The sequence below is a fragment of the Streptopelia decaocto genome (assembly GCF_964273445.1).
Source record: "Streptopelia decaocto genome assembly, chromosome: 24".
NCBI lineage: Eukaryota > Metazoa > Chordata > Aves > Columbiformes > Columbidae > Streptopelia > Streptopelia decaocto.
In genome coordinates, this window is record NC_138679.1 from 4,084,160 (window position 1) to 4,108,988 (window position 24,829).

A 24,829-nucleotide genomic window follows, 5' to 3' on the forward strand; every position below is an offset into this window, starting at 1 on the left:
AGACTGTGTCTGGTCCTGCAACCACTTCACTTTTCAGCAGCAGAGGGTGGGGGAGTCACACTTCCCTACTTTTGCCTGCTAGAAAAGCTTCTCAACAGAGACAAGTGACATTGACACTGAGCCAGGTTGTTCTTTTCCTTCAAATCTTGGTGCTTTCCCAAAGCATTTTGCAGTCCATGCTCCAGCATGGAGGAAACTGGCTGTTACTGTTGAATGAGGGTTGAGCCTGAGTCAGCCAGAGATGCACCAGCAGGATGCCTTCACATCCCTCCCCATCCTTTCTTGCCTGGAACCCCTGCTAATCTCTTCCCCTTCCTGTGCCATGGGAGCCAAGAGCATAGCTGGCAGTCCTGTCCCACCTGTGTAAGCACAGATTTTATTAGAGCCCCACACAAATATCTCGTCTCCGTGTGTTTTATAAATACAATTACAACCCGCGGTCCCCCGAGGACCTCCAGCCCAGATGGCATGTTTTACAGTTATGAGAAAAGTCAGCAGACAAGCCCGAAATGTCGCTAACCCCGCATGCCACAGAGCGGCGATTTGGCTGCGATTTCCTTAACCCTTCGCTGCAGCCTGTGCTGAGCTCAGGCCTTGGTGGGGCATCTGCTCTTCATGGGATGGCGAGAAGGACTTGGTGAGTTCGCTTGTTCTCATGGGGAAATACAGAAGGGCACAGAACTTTCCATCACCCCGGCTGAAGTCAGATGCATTTAAATTTGAGTTATCGCACCTCTTTGTTGCCTTTTAACAAGTAGAATGGCATATTCTGGCACTGGTTACTCATTGTGTGTAAGGACACATCAACTGGCCCCATCACTCAGAACACAATAGACACCATTTCCTTTGAGAGGAGAATATTTGCAGCTCTGGGCGTGGTTTGGTGTATTTGAGGTCCTAGACAGCTCTATATTAGGAAACACGAGGCATTTCTCTCTAAGATGGCTGAGTTTTAGACTCTGAACATGGAATAAGTTGTGGAATATGTGATCTGTATGATGGGGGAGATCCTGCTAGAGGAGCCTATTGTTTTCCTCAATTTGTCAGTTATTTTTAGGAAGATTTAGAAAAGTGCATTCGCATACAATTCCAAGTGTGTTTTAATGCAGAAGATTTATTCAGAAAGCAAAAACACTGGGAGATACAAACATCCCATAGTACTGTCTGCTATTCTGTATGTCCAGATTATGCTTAATATCCCCAGACCACCGTGTATTTACTGTGTTTCAGAATGAAGCGTGACCAATGCAGCTACAACTACCCCTATTATCTCTAATTAGAATCACATTTATCTAAGCCAGAGCTGACTTTCACTTCGCCTGGGAGCATCCACCAAAGGGCAGACCCCTCCATCGCCCTATAGCTTTTGCTTATAACCTACACAAATACAACACATCGCCCCCTTGATGGGTTTTATAGGTGTATATCAGCACTTGAGAGTCCAGTAACACTCTCCTCCAACCAGGAAAGCTACCTGCCAAAACAGAGCTGTGATTTACCTAAATCAGCGTCCTGCTTTGGACGGCCACTCAAAGAAGAATGCAAATTGCTGCCTGTGGGCACTGTCTCGTGATGTGATGTTTGCCATGTCAGCATCCAGCTGCTGCTCTAGCAACTCAATTCTTTCATCTAAACTAGCAGCTCTGCAAGAACTTTCTCAGAAGGCTTTCCTTTGAGGCTAATCTGCCACAAAGCAGGTGCACAAGCCACCAGGCAACGAGGAACACGGTGGCAATTTGGCAGAAGATAAAAGGGATAAGAAGATAAACGGGAGCAATGGCAACCACCCTGCTCTGATCAAGGGTAGCAGGGATGAGGGCTCCCAGCCATTGCTGCTCCTCTCCTGGTGGATTATGAGATGTTGTGTCATCTGCTGAAGTGTGAGATGCGTTTTGCTTCCCGCACGGCCCTTGGTGCCTTTAACAGGAGAACAGATCACAGTATCACAGTATGTTTGGGATTGGAAGGGACCTCAAAAGATCATCTAGTGCAATCCCCCCATGGAGCAGGAACGCCCAGGTGAGGTTACACAGGAAGGTGTCCAGGCGGGTTGGAATGTCTGCACAGAAGGAGACTCCACAACCCCCCTGGGCAGCCTGTTCCAGGCTCTGCCACCCTTACTGAGAAGAAGTTTTTTCTCAAATTTAAGTGGAACCTCTTGTGTTCCAGCTTGATCCCATTACCCTTTGTCCTATCATTGTTTGCCACCGAGAAGAGCCTGGCTCCATCCTCATGGCACTCACCCTTTATATATTTATAAACATCAATAAGGTCACCCCTCAGTCTCCTCCAAACTAAAGAGCCCCAGCTCCCTCAGCCTTTCTTCATAAAGGAGATGCTCCACTCCCTTAATCATCTTCGTTGCCCTACGCTGGACTCTCTCCAGCAGTTCCCTGTCCTGCTGGAACTGAGGGGCCCAGAACTGGACACAAGATTCCAGGTGTGGTCTCCCCAGGGCAGAGCAGAGGGGCAGGAGAACCTCTCTGACCTACTGACCACCCCCTTCTAACCCACCCCAGGTCCCATTGGCTTCCTGGCCACAAGGGCCCAGTGCTGGCTCATGGTCACCCTGCTGTCCCCAGGACCCCCAGGTCCCTTTCCCCTACGCTGCTCTCTAATATGTAATTTCCCAGCCTATACTGGAACCTGGGGTTGTTCTGCCCAGATGCAGGACTCTACACTTGCCCTTGTTAAATTCCATTAGGTTATTCCCCGCCCAACTCTCCAGCCTGTCCAGGTCCCGCAGATACTCACGGACGATGCACTGGTTCCCTCCGGGCAGCGTTTTCCAACCGGGGCAGCAGTAGGAGTGGAACCTCGAACCACAGACATTGGGGCTGAAAACCAAAAAGAGTTTTTCCTTATGTCTCTGTGCAGCGCCATTGGATAAATTCAACATGTATCACCGTGCTAGGAGAGCAGCTGAACGGCCTCTCGTGGGACGTTTCTCTGCCAAACTCCTTTCCATTTGAACAAGACAGGTTTCATTCCCACCAAAAGGAGCCACCATAAAGTATTTTAATAACCGACTTCTGAGCTCCCCGTGCATCTTACGGTGACTTTCTGGTGACCATACGGAGGGGTGAGGAAACGCAGCACAGCCAGGTCGACCCTGATGTATGTTGGATGGTTTAACTAACATCACGTAGCAAATACAACAGGAAACCCAACCCGAGCAAAAACCTCAGCAGGGCACTTACACCACGTCGTGCCATGCTACACATCCATACCCAGACTAACAGACTTCCCGAGAGAAATTCCCAACAGAACACATGAAAACCACAAACCTTTGAAATGTTCATACTCCTGTGAGGCTGTCAAGCGCGGAGCCATGAGAACGCAGCCCCTTGCAGAGATGCTGGGGCTCTAAGGCGGGATCAGACAGATGGGGGAAGGCGGCAGAGAGGTGAAGTGTAGACAGAGTTTAGACCCCGCCTGGGCCCCGGCCAGCAAATTAAGTTAATTTTCCAAGGAGCACTCTCTCTTTATTTCCCTGTTATTCTGCTGCCAGAAAGGAACGTGCATAACACGGGTACTGTCTCAGCTTCCCTCCGTTCCTTCACAACAACACCCCAACCATTGCCCGTGGTGCTGCAGAAACTGCTTTAACCACCAGGTTTTCCCTCATTTTCCCCAAGCGCACGATGACCCCTGTAAAACTGTGGCATTTGTCTTTCCGTACGACCTGCTTTTGCCCAGTGCTAAGCGGAGAGTCCTTCACCAGCCCTGCAAACATGGAATCAGGCGTTCTGCTAAAATCATTTGGTTCTACGGCTGGAGGCAGAGAGTAAATCTCTATTTTGATTTCCCAAAAGTCTGGGCGTCCGTTGCTTCTTCTGTGCTTAGAAGTTAAATGAGACCTTGAATGCTGAACCGTTTCTGCTGGGATGGTTTAAGGTTCCCTGCAGATGGGGGAACATCTTGGGTTGCAGCTCGTGGCTGCGTTAGGCTGGATAAGATACAGAGCTATCTAGTACTGCCATCGAAATTCAAGTGTAAATCTCCAGGGAGAAGCAGACACATGCCTGTGCTTGGCATTAATTTGGAAGATCAGTGCAGTCTGAGCAGACGGGGGACCTGTAAAGCTTAGTTTCAGCCAGGCTTCCCAGCACCATGGGTGGGTGACCTTTTCTTGATACAGGACTCTCCATACAACGCCCACGGCACCCAGAGAACTCACAACCAAGCACCAAATATTGCAGTTTGGCTTCCACCTGAATCCCTTCTCAACACCTGGATGTGAAAAGCAGTACGGGGCAAGAAGTCATTAACTTCAGTGCACTAATGATCTTCACACCCGGCCTCAGGCTGCTTCAAGCCTTGTTGAAGATTAAAGGATATTATAGAGACATTTTATCAGACAAAAGACTAAGAGGGGTTTTCTTTGTCAAAAATCAGTGGAAGAAGAGGCAACTGGCATTAGTCCCATAGACTAGAACGGAAGTGGAGCTTGAATTAAACTGATAATGAAGTGGGTATTTTAAACTATGGTACCACCTCTTTCTAAAAGACAGACGAGGATTTCATCAAGTTCCAGATAGATCAGGGATCCTGGGAGAGGTCCTGGGCACCCTGTTCCACAGGAGGATAAACCACAAGATCGTAATTGTTCCTCCCAAACCAAACCTTCAAAAACATATGCTAAAAATTAGCAGAGTTGCAAAACAAAACATGGGGGGGAATCTATTTTGAATGGGTTGAAATTAATGGTGTCACAGAACTGACCTAGAGGGAGAATGAAATTAGATTCCAAAGCAAGAGCTCAACAAAAACAATGCTGGTTTGCAAGAAAAAAATAACATCCTTAGCAAAGTTATGACAAAATGGCTTTTTAAATTAATAGCAGTTATGTTGATGCTGGGAAATACAAGCTGGAAACCTGTTCTCAGCAGCGAGAAGGTGGAGATAAGAGACACGTCATCTAGTTGTTAAAGAGAAAATGGCAATCACAGCTTGTGATGAAGAGAAATGTGAAAGTCAAGGTTAGACGAAAAATCATTTATATTCAGTAAACTTGCCCACAACATTCTGATAATCCACTGATATTTCAGAACTATCGAGAAGCTTCAGAACAATCAGTCCTAAATTAAAAATCAAGAAGTGTTGGTTTGTTTATAGACCTGGAGAGACACAGTTGTGCTGCTGAGATGGTGCCAACGCCATCACGACTCTTTCTTGGGGTGTCAGAAGCACAGAGATAATCTGACATATTTGTGCCAGTCCTTTCTAGCGATGTTTTCTGGCAAGGGACTGTGCTGCTGATCCACCTCCACAGAATCCCAGAATGGACTGGGTTGGAAAAGCCCTCAGAGGTCATCCAGTCCAAGCCTTGGTCCAACTCCAGCCCATTGACTAGATCATGGCACTAAGTGCCATGGCCAATCTCAGTTTCAAAACCTCCAGGGCCGCTGAGTCCAGCCCCTCCCTGGGCAGCCATTCCAATGCCTGACCACTCTCTCTGCACAGAATTGCTTTCTCATCTCCAGCCTCAATTTCCCCTGGCAGAGTTGAAGCCCATGGCCCCTTGTCCTATTGCTGATGCCTGGGAGAAAAGCCCAATCCCCACCTGGCTAGAACTGCCCTTCAGGTAGTTCTAGAGAGTGCTGAGCTCAGCTCTAAGCCTCCTCTTCTTCTTCCACGGTTCAGCCGACGCAAAAACAGACCTGCCAGGATGAGGCGGATCTTCCCCCATCACCTTCTGTGCAGTGCAGGAAAAGAGCTCGACAGCTAAAGAGAATTACTTTAAATGAAAGTAAACACAGCCAAAAGAGTGACACTAAAGTAGGGCAGATGGAAAAGCAATGCTGGCCACAGCGTCTTCTTTGTCCACTTTAAATAAACAACACGATTATAGAGATAAACAGGGACAAAGTAAGGCTGAATTTCAATTGATGGCACCAAACGCTGCCTGCTGGCGGTGGCTCCATCAGAGAACGGGGAGATGCCAAGAAACAAAACCCCACTGGAGCAGAGCAGAGCCATGGCTGCACAATATGAAAACGCACAAGCAGCCTTGCTCCCACATCCATGACGGAGCCAGAGGAACCAGCAAGGACTACGACACAGTCCATCCCACCAAACTATGGGGACATGACACAAGCAACACCTGGCTGGGGCTGCAGCAGCCTGAGAAACCCAGCCCAGAGCAGAGAATTGTTGCCTATAAGCTGAGGGATGGCCAAAAAGGACTCGGTCCTGCTAATTAATGTCAGATGCCTAATGTGACCCCAGCAAAATCGCATTAGTCGTTAAAGGTAGGAAAGGGCAGAGTGTGAAGTCCCAGCTGAGGATGCTTTGCGGACTCAGACGTCAGCCAAAAACTACAAGTCAAGTTGCCCTGAGCTTCCTGCTCACCCACAGCAACACCCTCAATACACATGCAGGTCTTTGTCTGCTCCTCCGGCCATGGAGAAAGAATCTCCAGCTAGAATGAACCCTTCAAACCTCCTTCACAAAGCCCTGCACAGTCACTAAGGGCTGATTTTAGCACTGGGGAGGCCGCATCTCAAATCCTGTGTTCAGTTTTGGGCCCCTCGTCATATGAAGGACGTTGAGGGACTAGAGAGAGTGAAGAGGAGGGAACGGAGCTGGTGAGGGGCTGGAGCACAAGTGTGATGGCAGCCAGGAAATCACCTCAAGTTGTGCCACGGGAGGTATAGATTGGATATTAGGAAAGGGCTGTGGGGCATTGGAACAGGCTGCCCATGGAAGTGCTGGAGTCACCATCCCGGAGGGGTTTAAGAGGCATTTAGATGAGGTTCTCAGGGACGTGGTTTAGCGTCAGAGTTGGGTTATGGTTGGACTCGATGATCCTGAGGGTCTCTTCCAACTGAAATGATTCTATGATTTGTGTGACAACCGCAGTGTCCTGTAAGAACTTCTGCCGTGCAGCAAAACCCCCAGCTAACGAACCCTTGGCTACATGTAGCGTGTGCTTTCCAGACAGCAGGAGCGGGATTTGTCTCCCCTGTCATGAGCAATCAGCGAACCTCGGTTCCCACTGGCCTGCAGAAGTGGTAATTCCATTCCTTAAATTAAAGGAAGACAGAAGTGAATGAAAACTGGTGGCTTGCCAGGGCCGGGGGAGATCTCCGCAATGCTCTGCACAGAGATCGCTCCCTCGCTCCCCGTGTTCTCGCTGGCCTCATCCAGGGGGATTCAACATATTAATTCAGCAAGAATTCATTATAGTACATTACTTTGGGCCAATTTCCTGCTCTTCTCACCAAGTAGAGCCCTTTGCGCAGTGACTGAGATGCCCTGAGCATGTAACGCTGTAATTAGCCCATTTGGGTGCATGTTCCGCGGCACAAATGCTTCTCCCAGCTCATCCTTTTCTTTGTGTCTGCCTGGAAGTGCCTGGGCTGGGCACGGGGTCCTTTTCCTTCTTTATCACAGTCATTCTTTATTTCCCACCTTGATACACGCTAAACCTTCTTCCTCGGCGCTGTGACTGTCTCCTGAGCTCTACCTTCCAAGATATTCCCTGTTCAACGGGAAAAGGAATCCAAGCTAAGAGGCTCTGGCTGCACTGAGCAATGATCTTCTGGACCAGTTTGAGTCTTTTGGGAAGGGCAGAGATGCCAGCACTTTACATCTCTTGCAGGTCTTCTCTGCGCTCTTTAGGATGAGAACAAGTCATGGTTACAGAGTAGGCGCGCTCAGAAATTCATCCCGCTTCATCCTGTAAACTAAGACTTCGTTAATAGAAGCACGGCGTGCACTCCTACCAGGCCCCAGATGTAAGTTGGGCAAGTGACCAAGCACAAATTCCTTTTTCTCCAAGTGTTTCAAACAAAACACTCAGTAAAAACCACCCTCCTGCCCTGCCAAAGTACAACCGTGCAGGCTCGTAGTAGGGCTGGAGCCCAGGGTTTTATAATAAAAGGCTGAGAAGCAACTTTCCCACCAGCACATGGGATCAACACCCAGTGGTTTAAGGATGAGAAGCACCACAGCTTCACTATACCCAGTGAGAAACCTAATGAGCGAGAGGTAAGAGACTTCATCCATGATACCGGTCCTCAAAATAGGTGGGACGGATTCATCAGAGGAGGAGAAATCCACAACAGAAGGAAACCACGTCCTAGGATAGATGAGGAGAAGCACGGCCAGCAGCTCACCCGCTTCTGCTTGAGCATCATCTCCTAATTTTCAGATTCTCTTAAGCTTGACCAGTCTCAGTTCTCTCTTTCTGTCCTCTGGGTACCTTCAGCGACGTGAAAATCTCTCTTCTGCTCTACAAACACATCCAGGTTTGGGTGCAGCAATTCCAACAATTTACATGGGATGAATGGAAACTTATAGTGACTACCCTCCCTGGCCCTTATTTTCAGGTTCTTCCTGCCTTCAAGTTTCAGCTTAGAAATATTTATGAGGAAATCAAACCATCCAGCAGCAGATCTGGCCAATTCTCAAAGCACTTCTGCTAGTCCAGCTTTAGGAATGGCCATTGTCCCAAATCCTGCTCTAGATTTCCCCAGACCATTCACAGTTACCTTTTGCTGTAATTTCATCAACTCAATGGCAATTTAGCTAACAGCAGGCTAATGAGGATTTCTCATTTATACTGCAAGAAGCAGGGCTGCCTGCTATCCACAGAAGAGATATTTTAGTGAAAAGACAGAGGTTTCTTTATAGATTATTTGCTCCCCCCTGCAGCCCTCCCCTTATCATGAAATTCAGGCCTGTGCAAAGCGTCAAATCAAAAGAATGTACATGAATATCATCACTACATCCTCTGGTCTTGTATGACTTAAGCACATGGCTTTTCCAGGAACTATGATCCTACCACTCCATCCAAGCTGGAAATTTTTCCTATGGCTCACGATGAGTTTTGGTTTTGATCTCAGCCCCATTCTGTGCTGGGATCATCTCTCGCAATAACCGGGGAACACGACAGCAGCAATCGCCCGTCCTCGGCCTCAGTGGAGATCACCGGGGAAAATAATCACTGCCAAATGTGAGAGTGGTTTTCATAACGCGCCTCCGCGCCCAGAGGGATTCGGGATTGTGTCATGGCGTGAGAACACATTGGAAACAATGCTGACTTCTGGATCCCTGGCCTAAAGGGGAGCATATCTGTGCCCTCCTATTCTTGACTTCAAAGATCCCTCAGAAGTACTGCAAGTATTTATTTCGGTGATTTATCAGTTTTATGAGTCGAGGGATACGCTATCTGTACATTCCGCTATCTGTACATTCACTGCTTATGTCCCCAGGCCTATATATGTTCATGCGATGCATAGTTTGATAAGTAATTTGCAAATGAGAAAGCAGAGAAACCAGCTGTTCCTATCCAGGCAAACCCAGCAAGGAAACATAGAGAAGACTTTCATTTGAAAAAAGACTAAAATGCAACTGATTTCCAAGAACTGCTTCACACTTCCATTTGGAAAGCAGCATTAGCAACTCTTCCACCGTTTCTTTTTTATCCCCCTAAATTCTGTAATAAAACAACACTTCAAATCCAGTTCTTAAAACTTCCAAACAAAACCCCTACAACCTATTAACTTCTGTGCCAGATAATCTTTTGCCATGCCAATATTTGCCTTCATTCTTTTTCTGCCAATAACAAGAGAAACCAGTCTAGGCCAGAAGTCCAAGATCAACCATTTCACGATATAAATCAAGACACAAGGAAAATTTAGGAACCGGAGTCTTAAGTCAGAAGTTTCCAACTACTGCCCTCACTTTGGTCCTTCTGTTCTTTGTAGTATCTTATCTCTGGCTCTGTGAATAAATATCAAGGTTTTCATGTGTGGACCTGGAAGCAGCAAAGATATGAAGTGACTGGGTCACGGTGACAGCGGCTCCGGTTGTACCTTTACTGAGGTGATGGATGCTGACTCTAAGCCCGGCTTTAGTAAACCCAGGGCAGGAATGTGGAGGGAAAAGGCAAGAAAGCTTTGCTAGAGTTTGACCATGCTCTTCCTCGCCGTGGTCTTACTCATCATTTCTAAGTGGAGATGCCACCTCCTTGAAGATAGAATAAAATAGAATATTTCTGCTGGAAGGAACCTACAATGATCATCTAAGTCTAACATGTGGGCAGCACAGTCCATATCAGACAGCGATTTCCAGTAAGTACTGGAGTCCTGTTGTTACTCTTTGGCTACACGTGTGTGTAGTTTCAGTTGGTGTAGTTAGTGACACACCCCACAAATTTGCTTTTTTTAAAGTATTCAAATCACCACAGTTACAGGGTCTTTTTCTCAAACACCCACAAAATGAGCAGGACAAGGTCTGGCTACCTCAGCTACAGGATTAAGTTAAGAGATGAAACATATCCTGTCCTGTATCCAAGAGAGCGTGGTCAGCAGGCCAAGGGCAGTGATCCTTCCCCTGTGCTCTGCATTGGGGAGGCCACACCTGGAGTATTGTGTTCAGTTCTGGGCCCCTCAGCTCAGGAAAGAGATTGAAGTGCTGGAGCGGGTCCAGAGAAGAGCAACAAGACTGGGGAAGGGACTTGAACACAAGCCCTATGGGGAGAGGCTGAGGGAGCTGGGCTTGTTCAGTCTGGAGAAGAGGAGGCTCAGAGGTGAGCTCAGCACTCTCTAGAACTACCTGAAGGGCAGTTCTAGCCAGGTGGGGATTGGGCTCTTCTCCCAGGCATCAGCAATAGGACAAGGGGCCATGGGCTTCAACTCTGCCAGGGGAAACTGAGGCTGGAGATGAGAAAGCAATTCTGTGCAGAGAGAGTGGTCAGGATTGGAATGGCTGCCCAGGGAGGTGCTGGACTCACCAGCCCTGGAGGTTTTGAAACTGAGATTGGCCATGGCACTTAGTGCCATGATCTAGTCAATGGACTGGAGTTGGACCAAGGCTTGGACTGGATGAGCTCTGAGGGCTTTTCCAACCCAGTCCATTCTGTGATTTTCACTTCCACTGCCTCTGAGTAGCACCTTGGTTCTTACTCTAAAGAGGATTTAATTTTCGAGGAAGTTTCCTACAACTTTGAGGTCAAGAAAACAATTTTCTCTAAGGAATTAAAACTGAGCTTTGGCATTTAAAGGACTTCTTTCTGAGATTTGGAGGAAATCAATATCTCTTACTAAATTTCCAGGAGTAGCAGGGTTGGAAACACTGCAGAAAAGATTTGCTGACCCCCATGTGGGGCTAATTCCTTCCAATGAAGTCAACTCAAATGTTACACTTGAACTTGGCAGATGCAGAATCAAGGCTTGAACCACGAAGCAACAGACAGCGCTGGTTGTGTTTTGGGCATCAGCTCTTTTCAAAAGCCCGTGTTTCTGATAAATGTAAAGTGAGAGGGAAGGAAATTACAATTGGTCCAAAAAAACCTTTAGTAATTCCTGTACTAAGACGTTTGTGGGACTGCAACGTCAGGGATGGAGTCACATCACAACGCTCATGTGCTCTCGGTGCACGTCTCAAAGCAAACCGCGCAAGTGGTGAAGCTCGTCTCTGCTATGTCCAGTCTCCCCATGACATTAACCATCATCCCGGCATCAGCTCCAGTTTAAACTGGTGCCGTGTGGTGCAGAATCAGCTCCAAAGCTTAAGGTGGTGGATGGAGAGTTCATCCACATCCCAGCAGCTCCTCCTGTGCTGGTTTTTTGCAGTCACAACGTGCCTTTCCTCTCCATTCCCCAGTGTCGAGTTGGAAACTAATAAGGTGTCAAAAATCTACAGGAGAGCAACTTGGAAACTCCTCGTATTCCCCACAATTAATTTAGACACCTCTGTCTTTTTGCCTAAGTCAGAGCGATGGAAGAGGTACGGCAAACGCCTCCCCAAACCTCCTCTCTTCATCCATCTTCTCAATTGCAGTGGCCATTTCATAATTAATGGGCTTGACATAATGAGTTGTGTTTAAAGTCAGGCTATAGCTGAGCCTTTCTTCTTAGTTGAAAAAACAGGCAGCCATGAACTTACAGGAAATCTTCCTGCCAGCACAGAGCTCAGCTGGCTGCACACTAATCATCTTTTCTTTCCCCTTTGTTAAACACATTCTTGCTCTTGGAAACTGTTCAGTAGTTCATTAAACTAATAAGCCCATTCAAATCCTGCCTCATAAATGGATTTGTCAGTGCTGTTCCTTTCAGGAGACGGTCATTTTAAATTGTCTCTACTTTAATGAGTTTAAGGACAGATTAAATCTTGGCTTTAGCTGTGATTTATCACTCCACATTACTTTATTGTTATTTGTAAAAGCACTGGTGAATAACGGGCTTGTTTATTTTGCATTTATTTCATGCTTCGCATTTACTTCATACTTTTCCCTTCATTAACGGAGACTGGGGTGGGAACAGAGCTCCAGATAAATACGTTTCCAGCAGAAAAATATACAACCTTTCCTCCTGCATTACCAAGAAAACACCTACAACTGTCCTCACGCTCAGCCCGTTCGCTCCAGGCATCAGCAAGAAGAGCTCGTGTTGGTCATGTTGGAGTTACCTGAGAGCGGTTTCTCACTACAGTCTCTATGATATTAAGTTATTGAGCGCATTTCTATTAATACTAATTGACTAAGACTTCATAGCAACTAACTTGCCACCAAAAGAGAGCAGATATTCTGTGCATTTGGGCTTACTCAAGACTTTCCGGAGAAACCCACAGAAGTTCCTAGTACTAGGAGCAGGAGATACTCGAGAGAAAATGGAGGAAGGAGCACCAAATATATTTGTGTGTTTGATTTTTCCAGAGTTGGTAGAAATTTCCCTATAAAGACATCTGGGTCGCACCTCCTTGTGCATTTCTGGTGTGATGCTAATTTCTTGTCTAAATTATGATATAACACAATTTAGAGATGATGGGAACCCATGGTTGCATCCACCCAAGAGAGAAGGAGGCACCTTTAAGAAGAAAAGGTAGAACAAAAGCCAGGTCTAGATTGTCGAGATAGATGGTTGTCCCTGGAGTCCTCTAATCTACCTGGGAGCAAAAGTATTTCTGCCATGGGCAGAACGATCTGCAAATGGCAGGATAGAAGATACCGGCATCGTGTATGAAAGGAAAACTCTTCAAAACTTGTGCTTGGGAAACAAATGATTTCAAGGAATGAATAAGACAGAGCCATGGAGAATCCAGAAGCCCCGAGCAGAAGGTTTCCGCAAAGAAGAGGACTCTGCACCACCCTTAGATCTACCCAGCAAATCCTCCAAATCTGTTTGCTGTTTCCTTCCTTTTGGAACAATATAGAAACTTTCGGACATTCTCAAAGAACCCGGAGTGTCGAGGGCAGCGGTTGGGGGTGGTGGCACCAAGGAACCTGCCAGTTTAGGCCCGTGTGATGCAGATAAGCTTTGCTCTATTTTAATTCCAGTTCTATTTAAATTGCTTCCAGGCAAGACTAAGAACCAAAGGAAGTCTCAGAACCAAAGAAAGTCTCAGAACCAAAGCTATTCCAGATGAAAGCTGAACTGAAATCAGTGTATCTCTCTGAAAAAAGAAAGTTGTGGGTCTTTGAAAGCAAGTGCCAAAGCAAATATTTGAAATGGTGCCACGAGCTATTAAAATATACACCACAGTAAACATGTTTGGAGATTTAGATGTGTGTTTAGAGGTGCGGCATTACAGAATACATGATTCCACAAATTGCAGTCGTCAAGATAAGCCACCTGCATGCCTATGTTGTAAAATAACACCCAATTGAAAAATACAACCTTCCTTTACATTCAAAGTTCTACCAAGAAAACTCACTGTTTATTCATTCCTTTGGTCTGTGAGTAAACCAAACCTTAAATTAGGACTTATCTGATTTTCCCAAACAAACGTATGCAACTCGGTTAAAATTCACAGCAGCAAAGAATCCCGATACCTCAAGGCAGCAAAACTCGGGTCAGGGAAGATGTTGATCCACAGCTGCAACTCGACAGAACTGTTGAAAGCCAGAGCATGAGGATGAGGGACTAGGACTGTTTGGGGGGATCTACAGCAAAAATTGCTGGGTCTGTGACTCTGCAGGAGATGGATTTCACCGGCTGCCAGACCCATCTCCAGCTGGTGACATCTGTAGCTGCTTTCTGAGCCCAGTAGAACATTACTTAAACCGTCACTCTTCAGTAGGCTCCTCATCTCAAGTGGTTTTCTCTGCTTGTAAAATAGAGATTTTAAAAGAGAGCGAGACTGCTGAAGGGCTGGGAATCCTGAAGGAGAGGTTTGGACACAAAACCTTGGGGACTGTGAGGGTCACTTGCCACAGAGCATGGGAAGCGCCGGGGGCAGGAGCTCCAGCCACGCTGAGTTTTGCCATCGTTTTGCTGCCCACCACGATCCCCACCCTTGAAACAAGACTCCCAAGGGCCAAGGAACAATGATTCTTCAGTCGACTTAAATTACAGTCGCACAGACTTCCTTAAACAGACCTTGCACTTAGCCCAGTGGGGATTTCTTTCTCTTTTCCTACAGCAATTGCTGCAGAAGAGAAAAGGGAGGGAGCAGTGTGGTCCTCAGCTCTCTGCAGGGGACTGGGAGCCAGACACTTCAGGTCTGATCCTGATCCTGCCCCAAACTTACTGTGTGGCCGCTGAGAACTTACACAACCGATAATTTGGCATTGCTTTGCTTACATGTTGGGCCACGTCTGAGGCTTTAAAGTGGAGAACGGTTTTCAGAAGTGATTTGTAACTTGGGAATCTGGGATTGCACTTGGGATTTGGATCCTCCAGACAAACCAAGAGTCAAAAGGATTTAAGCCGTAAATAATTTTTGAAAACAGGATCCGGTCACTTAAGCCACTGAGTGCCAGTGGACACCAGTGACCTTCTCTCAGGTCCTGTGGGGAATGGAAACACCCATCGTTTCCTTGCTCTACCCATCCTTTCTCTTCACAGGGCTGCATGAGACAGGACTGGACTAGATGACCTTTCAAGGTCCCTTCCAATCCCTAATATTCTGTGATTATCGGTGCACATGTCAACTCCTTCCAATCCTTTCTATACCCATTACGATCACAGTGATCAAACACACGCAGCCCTGGGCAGCCAGGATGAACAAGATCTGGTAGACTGTCACGCCATCCTTTCCAAGGAACGGCCTTTATCTCCGTTAGTCGTATAGATCTGGGATGTTTTATCTGACGGATGATGGACTCAAAGAGAAGAACATAGCAAAAGCATTTATGGGGGTGACACAGGGTGTCCCTACCTTGCGAGTGAGCTAACGGCTGCTTTCGGAAGGTCATTTTGAGAAGAGCAAACCCTTGGGACACTCGCTGTCCATCTTTTCCGAACCCGCCGCGGCGGGAGGGAGCGGCCGCGCAGGTTGGAATCCCAAGCGCGGCCGCCGCCAGCCCCAGGGCCCTGCCCCTGGCAGCTCCTCGGCCCAGCTCTGCGCTCCGGCTCCAGCCCAAACACCTCGGCCCGTCTGGGCGGCCTGCGCGGCGCTCCAGCCCATTCACGACGCGTTCCCCAGCAAGCGCCGGAGCACTCTGGCACGGCCCAGGCTTCGCGCGTGTATCACGTTCTGCTCCGATTCTGCCCACTGAACACAGCAACACTTTCCAAGAACTACAGCCAGGCAGACTTAAAATAACCCAGGATCAACGCCGCGGCCAGGAACCATCTTGAAAGCATGCAAATAGAGCCGAGCTCCAGTACGAGCTGCGGGATTTCCTAGCTGAGCCCTGTCTCCCTCCTCAGGTGGAAAACGCTCACGGGTCCAGCTCTCGCGCTCATTTGTCTATAGATGAGGCCACAACCATGCTTCACAACAAAGGCTTTAGTGTGACACCTTTCCTTTAGCAACAATCATCACGTAAAAGCAGCCACCAGAGGCAATAACCTCTCAATAGAGCCCAGAGCACTGACTGGCAGCAGAGAGACAAAGGTGACCCCGTGGTCAAAACCTGAGTTGACAGCATCCCTGCTGGCAACAGTGGAAAGCCCAGCGCAGCCATCACTGCAGGGAAATGCACAGCATCCCTCCCACAAACAGGCAGAGCGGGGATGTCTCGTCCCAGTCCTGGTGGGTGAGCTCTGAGGTGCCTCGATCCCCTGCACAAAGCAGCAGAGCTCAGCACACAGCTCCCACTCTGCTTGGTTGTCCCCCTGTGGCATGCGCTTTCCTCCTACTGCAAAGCAGACTCCTTGCTGAGCTCGAGGAAAGGATAGAAAACACATTTCTGCAAGCATGTCTCTGTGTGCTACGATAATAAACCGAGTTCTGCTTTGTAACATAGAAAAGAACATTAAACTTACCCTCGTAAACTGTCTTGGCCTCTTCTTCTCACTCTGTTTGCTGGCGGTCTTTCCTCGTAGCCTGCAAATCTGTCGGTATGCAAGTCCCCTTCATATTGACCCTGGGCTCGTTCCACATACATAACCGCTGTACATCCCAGCATGAACCTGGCCAGCCACAACACCCCCATGATGGCGCGGATTCCTCGATTGCCCTGGCTGCCCCGAAAGCTTCTTCCAGCTGGAGGGTCCCTGCTGCCTCGGTGGAGGATGGTTTTTGGCAGCAGCCCCTAAGTGCCGAGGTGCCGTCCTGCCGTTCCCTTTCTAGAAGTAAACAGAGAAAAGAGAAAGAGAGAGATATAAGTGTTCTTAAGGGCTTTTTCTGTTTTAAAATCACCCCAGACAGCGCCTCCCTGGAGTTAATACAATGGGGTCCTATAGACACACTGAGTTTGGCTCCTCGTACTTGCAGCCAACATGCTCACGCTGTCATTCTCCACCACAGCATTGACATGTCTTCCCAAGAGCTGGAAACCAAAAGAAGATCGCCAAGAGTCACAGTTCTACCCTTGCGTCTGTTTCCCTGCCCTCCTGATGGATAAATGAAGAGGGACAAAAGCACATCTGTCCTGGGCCTGCCCACAGCGGTGGGTTATGACACTGACGCAACAGGAGATGCAGGGCTACAAAGCAAGAAGAGACCATGTCTTCAAGAATGAGTGGATCCTATTTATGAACCACTTGCCCAGGTCCCACAGCTCTGTTTTACTACATTATAGTCCAGATGGGCCATGGCATGGAGGTCAATCAGTTGTTGGAAAACGGCCTCCCAGACACCTGGTAATTCCAGCTGGCCAAGGGGAGCAGTTTGGAGTGAGATGGAAGACCATGAGGTGGGGCTTCAGTGTGAAGACACACTCCATTAAGCTAAGCCTGGTTTCCATGGGGGGTGAAGGGACAGAGAAGGTGGAGGGAGGCAGAAGAAGAGCCCCTAAGCTGGGACAGGCTGCTGAGCATGAGAGGCCATGGGGAGGGGGATGACACGGGGTCCAAAGCTTCTGTGCAGGGCAGGGAGCGGGTCAATGGAGGCGGCAAGGAGACCCCTCACACCTCAGATTGTGGACGCCCCTTGGGGGCGAGCCCAGCGTGACCAGTTCTGCCAGTAACTGAGCCTGGGAGATGTCCCCTGGGCTGGGACAGATCCAGGCTTTGGCCCCCAATCACTCCAGGGCATGTCCTCACCCCCCCAGCGACCTTCTGCCCTGAGCAAGCCCATCCTGATGAACACGGTCCCTTCCAGGGGGAAAAAAGGCACAATCCCTGTGTCCCCCGGGGGAGGTGACATGGCGGAGGGGTCTTGAGGTCCCTGCCTGAAGCAGCTTTATTTTAGTCCTTACAGCCGTCCTGTGTCTGAGAATCTCCAGGCACTGAGTGGCAAAGGGAAACAGCCCTGGGTGGGGGGTTCAGATCCCAGCAAAACCCCCGGGAGTCGCGGTGCCGCCTGTGAGGAGACAAATGGCCCCGGGCTGAGGGCGGGCAGGGCCGGGAGGCCAGGCCGAGGGTGGGAGACACCAAACATCCCAAGCAAAACTCTCTGTAAAACACGGCGAGAGGAACACGCTCCACAGGCTGCACCCCCTCCTCCCGCTCCCCACAGGCCCCGCGTCCCCCCATTCCGCCATTCCCCAAATCTCCCAGCCCTGCCTGTGCAAACGGGGCCGGCGAGCCCCTTCCTTCCTTCCCCCTCCTGCCAGGAGGGTCGGAAAGCATCTCTCACCTCGGGCCCCAAAAAGTTTGTTCCTTCAGGGAAGGAATGAATCCTCACGGGTCTCCCAGAGCTGGAAATACTTGGCGAGAGGCACCGGCTGCTGTGGGGAGGGACAGGGCCCCCGAGCCTCCCCTGACTGTCCCCCTTGCTTTCCCACAGCAGCACTTTTTCCCGTTCCAGCCCAGCCCCAAAGCAGGCAAAAAAAACCACAAAAAAAGAAAGAAAAAATCAGCCCAGACAAGGCACAAAATGTGTCCGAACCAACAAAACAAAAAAAAAAACACCCAAAAAAGCTCAAAACCCCCCTGCTCCCAGCTGGGAAACCGAGCTCCGGAGGGCACGCGTTTTTCAGGCTAATATTTCAAATGTAAGTGAATGAGTAAGACGAGTGGGAAGGGCTGGGAGCAGAGACAAAGAAACGGCCCTTCCTGAGCCCCCAGCTCCGCGCTCGGCTCCGCACGCCCGGCCGGGAGAGCCTGGGACCCTGTTCTCTCCAGCAAGACAAAAGGAGACGCTTCCTCTGCCCCCCGAGCTCCCGAGGTGCAGCCCAGATGGAAAACGAAGCCCTAAAAAGAAATCAAAATAACATTTGCCCTTCAAGAAATGTCCAGCCTTGGGTGCAGAGATTTAAAGCGAAGAAAGTCCAGATGCGTCCGTTTCCTCGCGGAGGAATGAGGAGCGTGACAAATGATCGATAAGCGGGCACGTACTCGGGGAGCGCTCACACGAGTCTTACTGAGGGGATGGAAAAGTCATTCGCGCCATCAAAAGACAGTTTAAAAAGCTAAAAAAAAAGAGGCTTAAAAGTGACTTTCAGCCCATACAAATCGCATCGAACAGCACTTGTAAGAAACGCACTGAGAAAGCAAAGAGAGAATCAGTCGCTAAATCTGATTTTTAAACTGATTTTTCAAGTTTGGAGGGAGTCAGGAAAGACATTTCAAACCCATGCCTGCGAGGGTGCAAATTAAATCAATTACCAAAAAATGTGCGGAACACAATAAAATACAATTAGGCAGACAAATAACTAGGCAGATAAAGAGAAATAAATCAGCTCTTAGCTACGCCGCTCTGGATTTAGTCTGAAGCTGTTTAAATACCTTTACGTCCTGGAACTGGTGATGTGCCCAGAGCTCCTTTGTTTAGTGGAGATGTGGGCAGAAAAGAAGGGAATAAAACCCTCACTCTTGAAGGAGAGAAGAAAAGGTACAGCCTGATCCAAATTGGCCAGGGGGAGGGCCAAGGGGTGCAGGAGGAGTGGGAGTAGCGAAAGGACAACCCAACCGCATTCTTCAGCCAAAAGTTCTTAACTTCAAGGAGGGGCTGGGGGAGAGGTTGGGTTTATTTAGCAAGAGCCTCCCAAACGCAGACATGATTATCACCTTCCCGGCCCAGGGCTCGTTTGGTGCGGTTAATTAGGGAATGCTTTTCGTTTCGGCTGGATGCGGCGGGCGCTCGTCCCGAATTTAGGGTCGGAGCTGCGGGAGGCAGGAGGGCATTAGTGACAGCGACTTCACATCAAAAGAGTTGGGGAAAATTAGTTTGCAATGCGGGATTCATTCCTCAGTTGTTTTGTTGGTGTGTTTTGTTTTCTTCATGATATTGTGTTAATAACAACAATAAAATATTTCAAGTAAATGCACTTTTCTCGCTGATCATTTTCCTATACTTAGAGCAACTAATGTGAAACAATTAAGGAGAGACAGATGGCTTGAAGCATAGGTGACCCAGCCCAGGACCTTCACGCTCAAAAGTCACCTCGGCTCCACAGGAGATCTTTGAAGTTAGAAGCATTTTCTCCAAAGAAATATATATATTTTTTAAAAAGTAAGATTACTTACTTAAATACTTAAAAGGAAGTATTGAGTCTTTCTTCTAAGGAAGAATTTTGAATGTCAGCTCTGAGCCTAATGCAAAAAAATCTTTCCTCTGCCTCTTTGCTTTAGGAATCATTACTGATGGCTTTTCTTTAAATAATATATAATAAAATGCACATGCCCCCCCATCTGAGCTCCTGCTGCTACCGCACACCCGCAGCTTTTCCGGGGCTGGAGTCCCCCAGTGTGGACAGATGGGTGCCAGAAGCCTCCCCAAAAAGCCCCAATCCAGCCGCTTTTCAGCTCAAAGAGCTCCAGAGAAGTTTCTTGCACCAAACGGCTGCGCACGTTTGGCGAATCCCCCCTTGTGATCCCACCATCTGGCTCGGGGCTCCGTTACCTCCTTCCACCCAGCCGAGGAGGCTCAAACGCAGCTCCCGGAGGTGCAGAAATTGCAGGGTGAGCCCCACGCTGACGGGGACACCATCGTCCCTTCTCCTCCTGCCTCCCTTTGAAATGTCCTCGCTGCCTCCTTTGTTCTTTTTGCTCTTCCTAATCAACCCCCCGCCAGCTTTATAGAAGTCAGGATGATGCTCAGCCTAATTAACAGCAAACTTGTGGGGACTAACAGGGAAAAGGCAGAGCTGGTTTGCCCAGGCAGCCAATAATGGAGCATCGCAAGGAATGCAGCTCTGTCAACACGTCCGCAGAGCCCCACGAGATACACAAACTATTTCCTGGGCCTGATCCTGCAACACCTATTTCAGTTTAAAATAAACCTGGACTTTACCTGCTTGCGAATGGCAGAACCGGGACATCGTATAGAGCAGAATAGCAATGAAAGTGCAAGAAACTGCATTTTCCTCCCTCTCGAGGGCACAGAAAGCAGGTCAAGGGAAAAGAGTCCCTTTTGAGTCTAGTTTAATCCTTGCTAATTCCTATATTGTGAGCACCACATTGTTTATGTGAGCACTGAATAGTTAAAGGTATTCAGGCACCTAGAAATGCACACAGAGGCTTCGTTGTATTTGCAGAAGCTCCCAGAAATTTAACTGCAACACCACTTATCTAAAAAGAAAGACTTTCCAGTGTCCAAAACAGGTGGTATTACACAAATGGAGGAGCTTTCTTGTTTCTTTTCCAGGTGCTCCATCAACCACAGATCTTTACTTCTGGAAAGCATTTGTAATGCCAGTTACATTCTATTTGGGTCTAGGGTATCTGGGTAGTGAAGACTGTTCTTTGTGCTTAGAACAGATGCTGTCCCGTGTCTCACCACTGGCACAACCACAGAATCACACAGAATCCCAGAATGGACTGGGTTGGAAAAGCCCTCAGAGATCATCCAGTCCAAGCCTTGGTCCAACTCCAGTCCATTGACTAGATCATGGCACTAAGTGCCATGGCCAATCTCAGTTTCAAAACCTCCAGGGACGGTGAGTCCAGCACCTCCCTGGGCAGCAATTCCAATGCCTGACCACTCTCTCTGCACAGAATTGCTTTCTCATCTCCAGCCTCAATTTCCCCTGGCAGAGTTGAAGCCCATGGCCCCTTGTCCTATTGCTGATGCCTGGGAGAAGAGCCCAATCCCCACCTGGCTAGAACTGCCCTTCAGGTAGTTCTAGAGAGTGCTGAGCTCAGCTCTAAGCCTCCTCTTCTCCAGACTAAACAAGCCCAGCTCCCTCAGCCTCTCCCCATAGGGCTTGTGTTCAAGTCCCTTCCCCAGTCTTGTTGCTCTTCTCTGGACCCGCTCCAGCACTTCAATCTCTTTCCTGACCTGAGGGGCCCAGAACTGAACACAATACTCCAGGTACAATCCTGCTCAATCCACTCCCTGTCTTAATTCACACGTATCTGATCCCAGAGAACACATTTAATTAACATTTCCTGAGGGCTGCAGTGGGATACAGCCCTACAAATAACTGGCACAAGAGGGAAATACTCACTTTTCCCCCCTGCATTCCAGTTTGGGGGGCTAAGAAGTGTTTTAATCCCCCCAATATAAGCAAACCTCTACAAACACAATGCTTTTAGCTCCCTGATTTTCTAGAGCAGGGCTTTTCTGCACAGCTGCATGCGATTAGGGCACAGCAAGCCCCAGGATCCAGGCATCCCAGCAAGATCTCCTTCAAAGTCCCATTCAAGCCTCCAACCAGTTCTTTATTTCCCTGCCATCAAGCCCTTCTTGCTGGCCACAGGGAGTTACAAACACTCGTGGTTTGTTTGTCTGGCTCCCCATCTGTTTTCCCCCTGGGTTGCTGCGTGTTTTGACGTTGCTTTTATCCACAATAATGTAATCACCCAAATCATTCCTGGGTCTACCTGGTTCCCAGGGAAACTGGAGGAGTAAACTGAATATCCAAAGTGTGTAACCTACCTCTGCCGTTCACACCCAATGTACCTTCATGGCAGAGCTCAAGCTGGGAATGGGCGAGGGAGCTGGAGCTAAAATCTTCATTCTTTCAGGCAACATTGGGATGCACATTAGCCCTCCGAGAAACAAGAAGCGGTGGAACAGTTGATGTTTCTCAGCTGGATTGTTTCATGGCCCAGAAAGCTCTGCAAAGGAAAAGCTCAGAAGTGTGAGGAGCAGTGGGATGGCTTAAATAAAGTTGCTGAAATGCCAAACACAGAGCAGCGGATGGCACTTACTCATTGGTTTTGCCCTTTGCATGTCATTGCCTGGATTTTGTGCTCACTCGTGAAGGACAGAAGAGATGGAGGTTGGGCAGCAAAGGGCTCTGCTCAGGCTGGCAGGGGTCGGTTCCAAGCTGGCAGAGGAACCACCATGATTTTGGATGCCCTTGCAGTGGGGTTGGCATCACTCAGGTCCTGCTGGAGTCATAGAATCACTGAATCATTTTGGTTGGAAGGGACCCTCAGGATCACTGAGTCCAACCAATAACCAAAGTCATTTCAGAGCAATGAGTCCACGTTTCCCTCTGCACCAGGACAGGATCCCACCTGTGGAGCAGGATACAGCCCTGTGCTCTGGATGATGATGTTTTCCAAACACATAGAATTATAGAATCATTTCAGTTGGAAGAGACCCCCAGGATCTCCAAGTCCAACCATAACCCAACTCCAGCACTAAACCGTGTCTCTAAGAACCTTGTCTTTTAAACCCCTCCAGGGATGGTGACTCCAGCACTGCCCTGGGCAGCCTGTTCCAATGCCCCACGGCCCTTTCTGGGAAGAATTTTTTCCTAATATCCAATCTAAACCTCCCCTGGTGCAACTTGAGGCCAATCCTTCCCAGGGCTTCCCTTTGACACCCAGAGGGCAGTGGCCACGCTGGCACACGGCTCTGAACAAGCCTCGAGAGCAGCAAAACCTCTTCAGTGGGGATGAGGTTCCCATGACCAGCCCAGCTCTCCACCAGCACCCCTGGATCAGCCTTCTGGGCACATGGAGGAAAACTGGGTCACCACTATGAGCACCAGTGATATGCATTCCTGGCTCTATCAGCTTTGCTTGACTTCACAGAGTCATAGAGTCACAGGATGATTTGTGTTGAAGGGACCTTCCCAGCTCCCCCAGTGCCCCCCCTGCCATGAGCAGGGACATCTTCACCAGCTCAGGGTGCTCAGAGCCCCGTCCAGCCTGGCCTGGGATGTCTCCAGGGATGGTTCATCCACCACCTCTCTGGCCAACCTGGGCCAGGCTCTCACCACCTTCAGGGCCAACAATTCCTTCCCCATGTCCAGCCTGAATCTCCCTCCTTTAGTTTAAAACCATCACCCCCTGCCCTATTGCAACAGCCCCTGCTCAAAAGTCTTCAATGTGGATGAACTTGGATAAGTCTGTGTCCACCCTGCGGCTTGTGTTCCAGTCTGGGGTATTTAGACAGGTCCAGGTCGGATCCAGATCCTGACAGATTTACCTCTGGAAGCCACGGGAAGATCTGAGCTGACCTCAGGGATGGGTGAAAAGGGCCAACAGAGACAACTGGATCCACGCTGCTTTCTGCCTTTCCCGGGGCTGTAGAAATATTCCCTAATTTTGCACACATGTCATGATGTTCCTGTGGGAACTGGGACACGTACCGAACCGAACAGACCCATCTCCTTCGCACAGACGGACCCCGAGGTCCCTGCTCGTGATAAGCTGCTATCAGCGTCCTGCTCCAGCCAGCGCTCCCGTCCGTGTGTACGATTTCCAGCCTTAGAGCTTGTGACCACAGTTGCAACATTCCTTTTGTTTTCTAGGAATTCGGCTCCACCAAGGAGGGAAACCACAGGGAAATTGTTTCAGTGTGCGCTCTGGATTGGGAGAGAAGGGCTGGGGCCGAGGCATGATGTATAACACACAACTCGACAGCCAAGACGTTTAAAAAACCACACTTTTCTTTAAACCTAAGGAAAGTAACTTCTTTTTTTCACTCTTTAGCTTGGCAGGCAGCAGCGGCCGCGCCGAGCCCAGGCAAGTGGAGATCAAAGCCAGGCGAGTCTGCTGCGAAAAATCAAGCACTGGACATTTATTAAGATTTTATTCATAAAAAGCCATGCAGTGAGTGCAGTGGGATTTCACTGTGGAACTTCTGACATGGGAGCTGCCTTGTTTAGAATGTAAAAATGGCCTCTTTCTCCTGCCAGCAGTAAGGCGATCCCTTGGTTTCCTGTGCAATTCAAATCAGGGCTGCAAACACCTTTCTTGTTGCCCTCCGGTGGGCCGGGGGCTGCGAACAGCCCTGGCTCGAGGGGGCCGTGGGGTGGACGTCTCCCCCAGATGTGCTCATCTCCAGCCAGATGTGAAGTCTCCCCACCACAGCTGCTCCAGCCCCAGAGAGGCCCACATTATTCTCTTTTCCCTCGGTTGAATTCAAAGTCTCCCCTTTTCAAACTTTTTAAAAATTTTTTTCATTTGTAGCTCTTTTTCTCCCCCCTGTGCAATCTGCAGCACAGAAGTTTAACTTGGCAACGGCGCTGGAACAGATGGAGAACGCTGGAGCAGCTCCCCAGATCCTAGGAACTTCTGCTCAACGCCGTGCGCAGGATTTCAAGCCGCTTACTGCTCGGATCTGCCAAAGCCAAGCCTAAAAACCATTTTCAGATAGAGAAGCCGGAATTTTCTTCAGGACATCGGTAATCACAGAATCCCAG

General features: G+C 48.8%; 1 protein-coding gene across 1 annotated transcript in view; it reads right to left on the minus strand.

Annotated features, from left to right (window-relative positions):
* FBN3 (fibrillin 3) overlaps window positions 1-16,333 on the minus strand; it is a gene marked incomplete at its 5' end in the record, with an annotated part of 92,838 nt that extends 76,505 nt beyond the window's left edge. Inside the window, 2 exons of the mRNA XM_082071837.1 lie at window positions 2,755-2,837; window positions 16,164-16,333. Of these exons, the coding sequence (XP_081927963.1) occupies window positions 2,755-2,837; window positions 16,164-16,333 (253 nt within the window). The remainder of the gene's footprint in view (window positions 1-2,754; window positions 2,838-16,163) is intronic.
* Window positions 16,334-24,829: the final 8,496 nt, after the last annotated feature.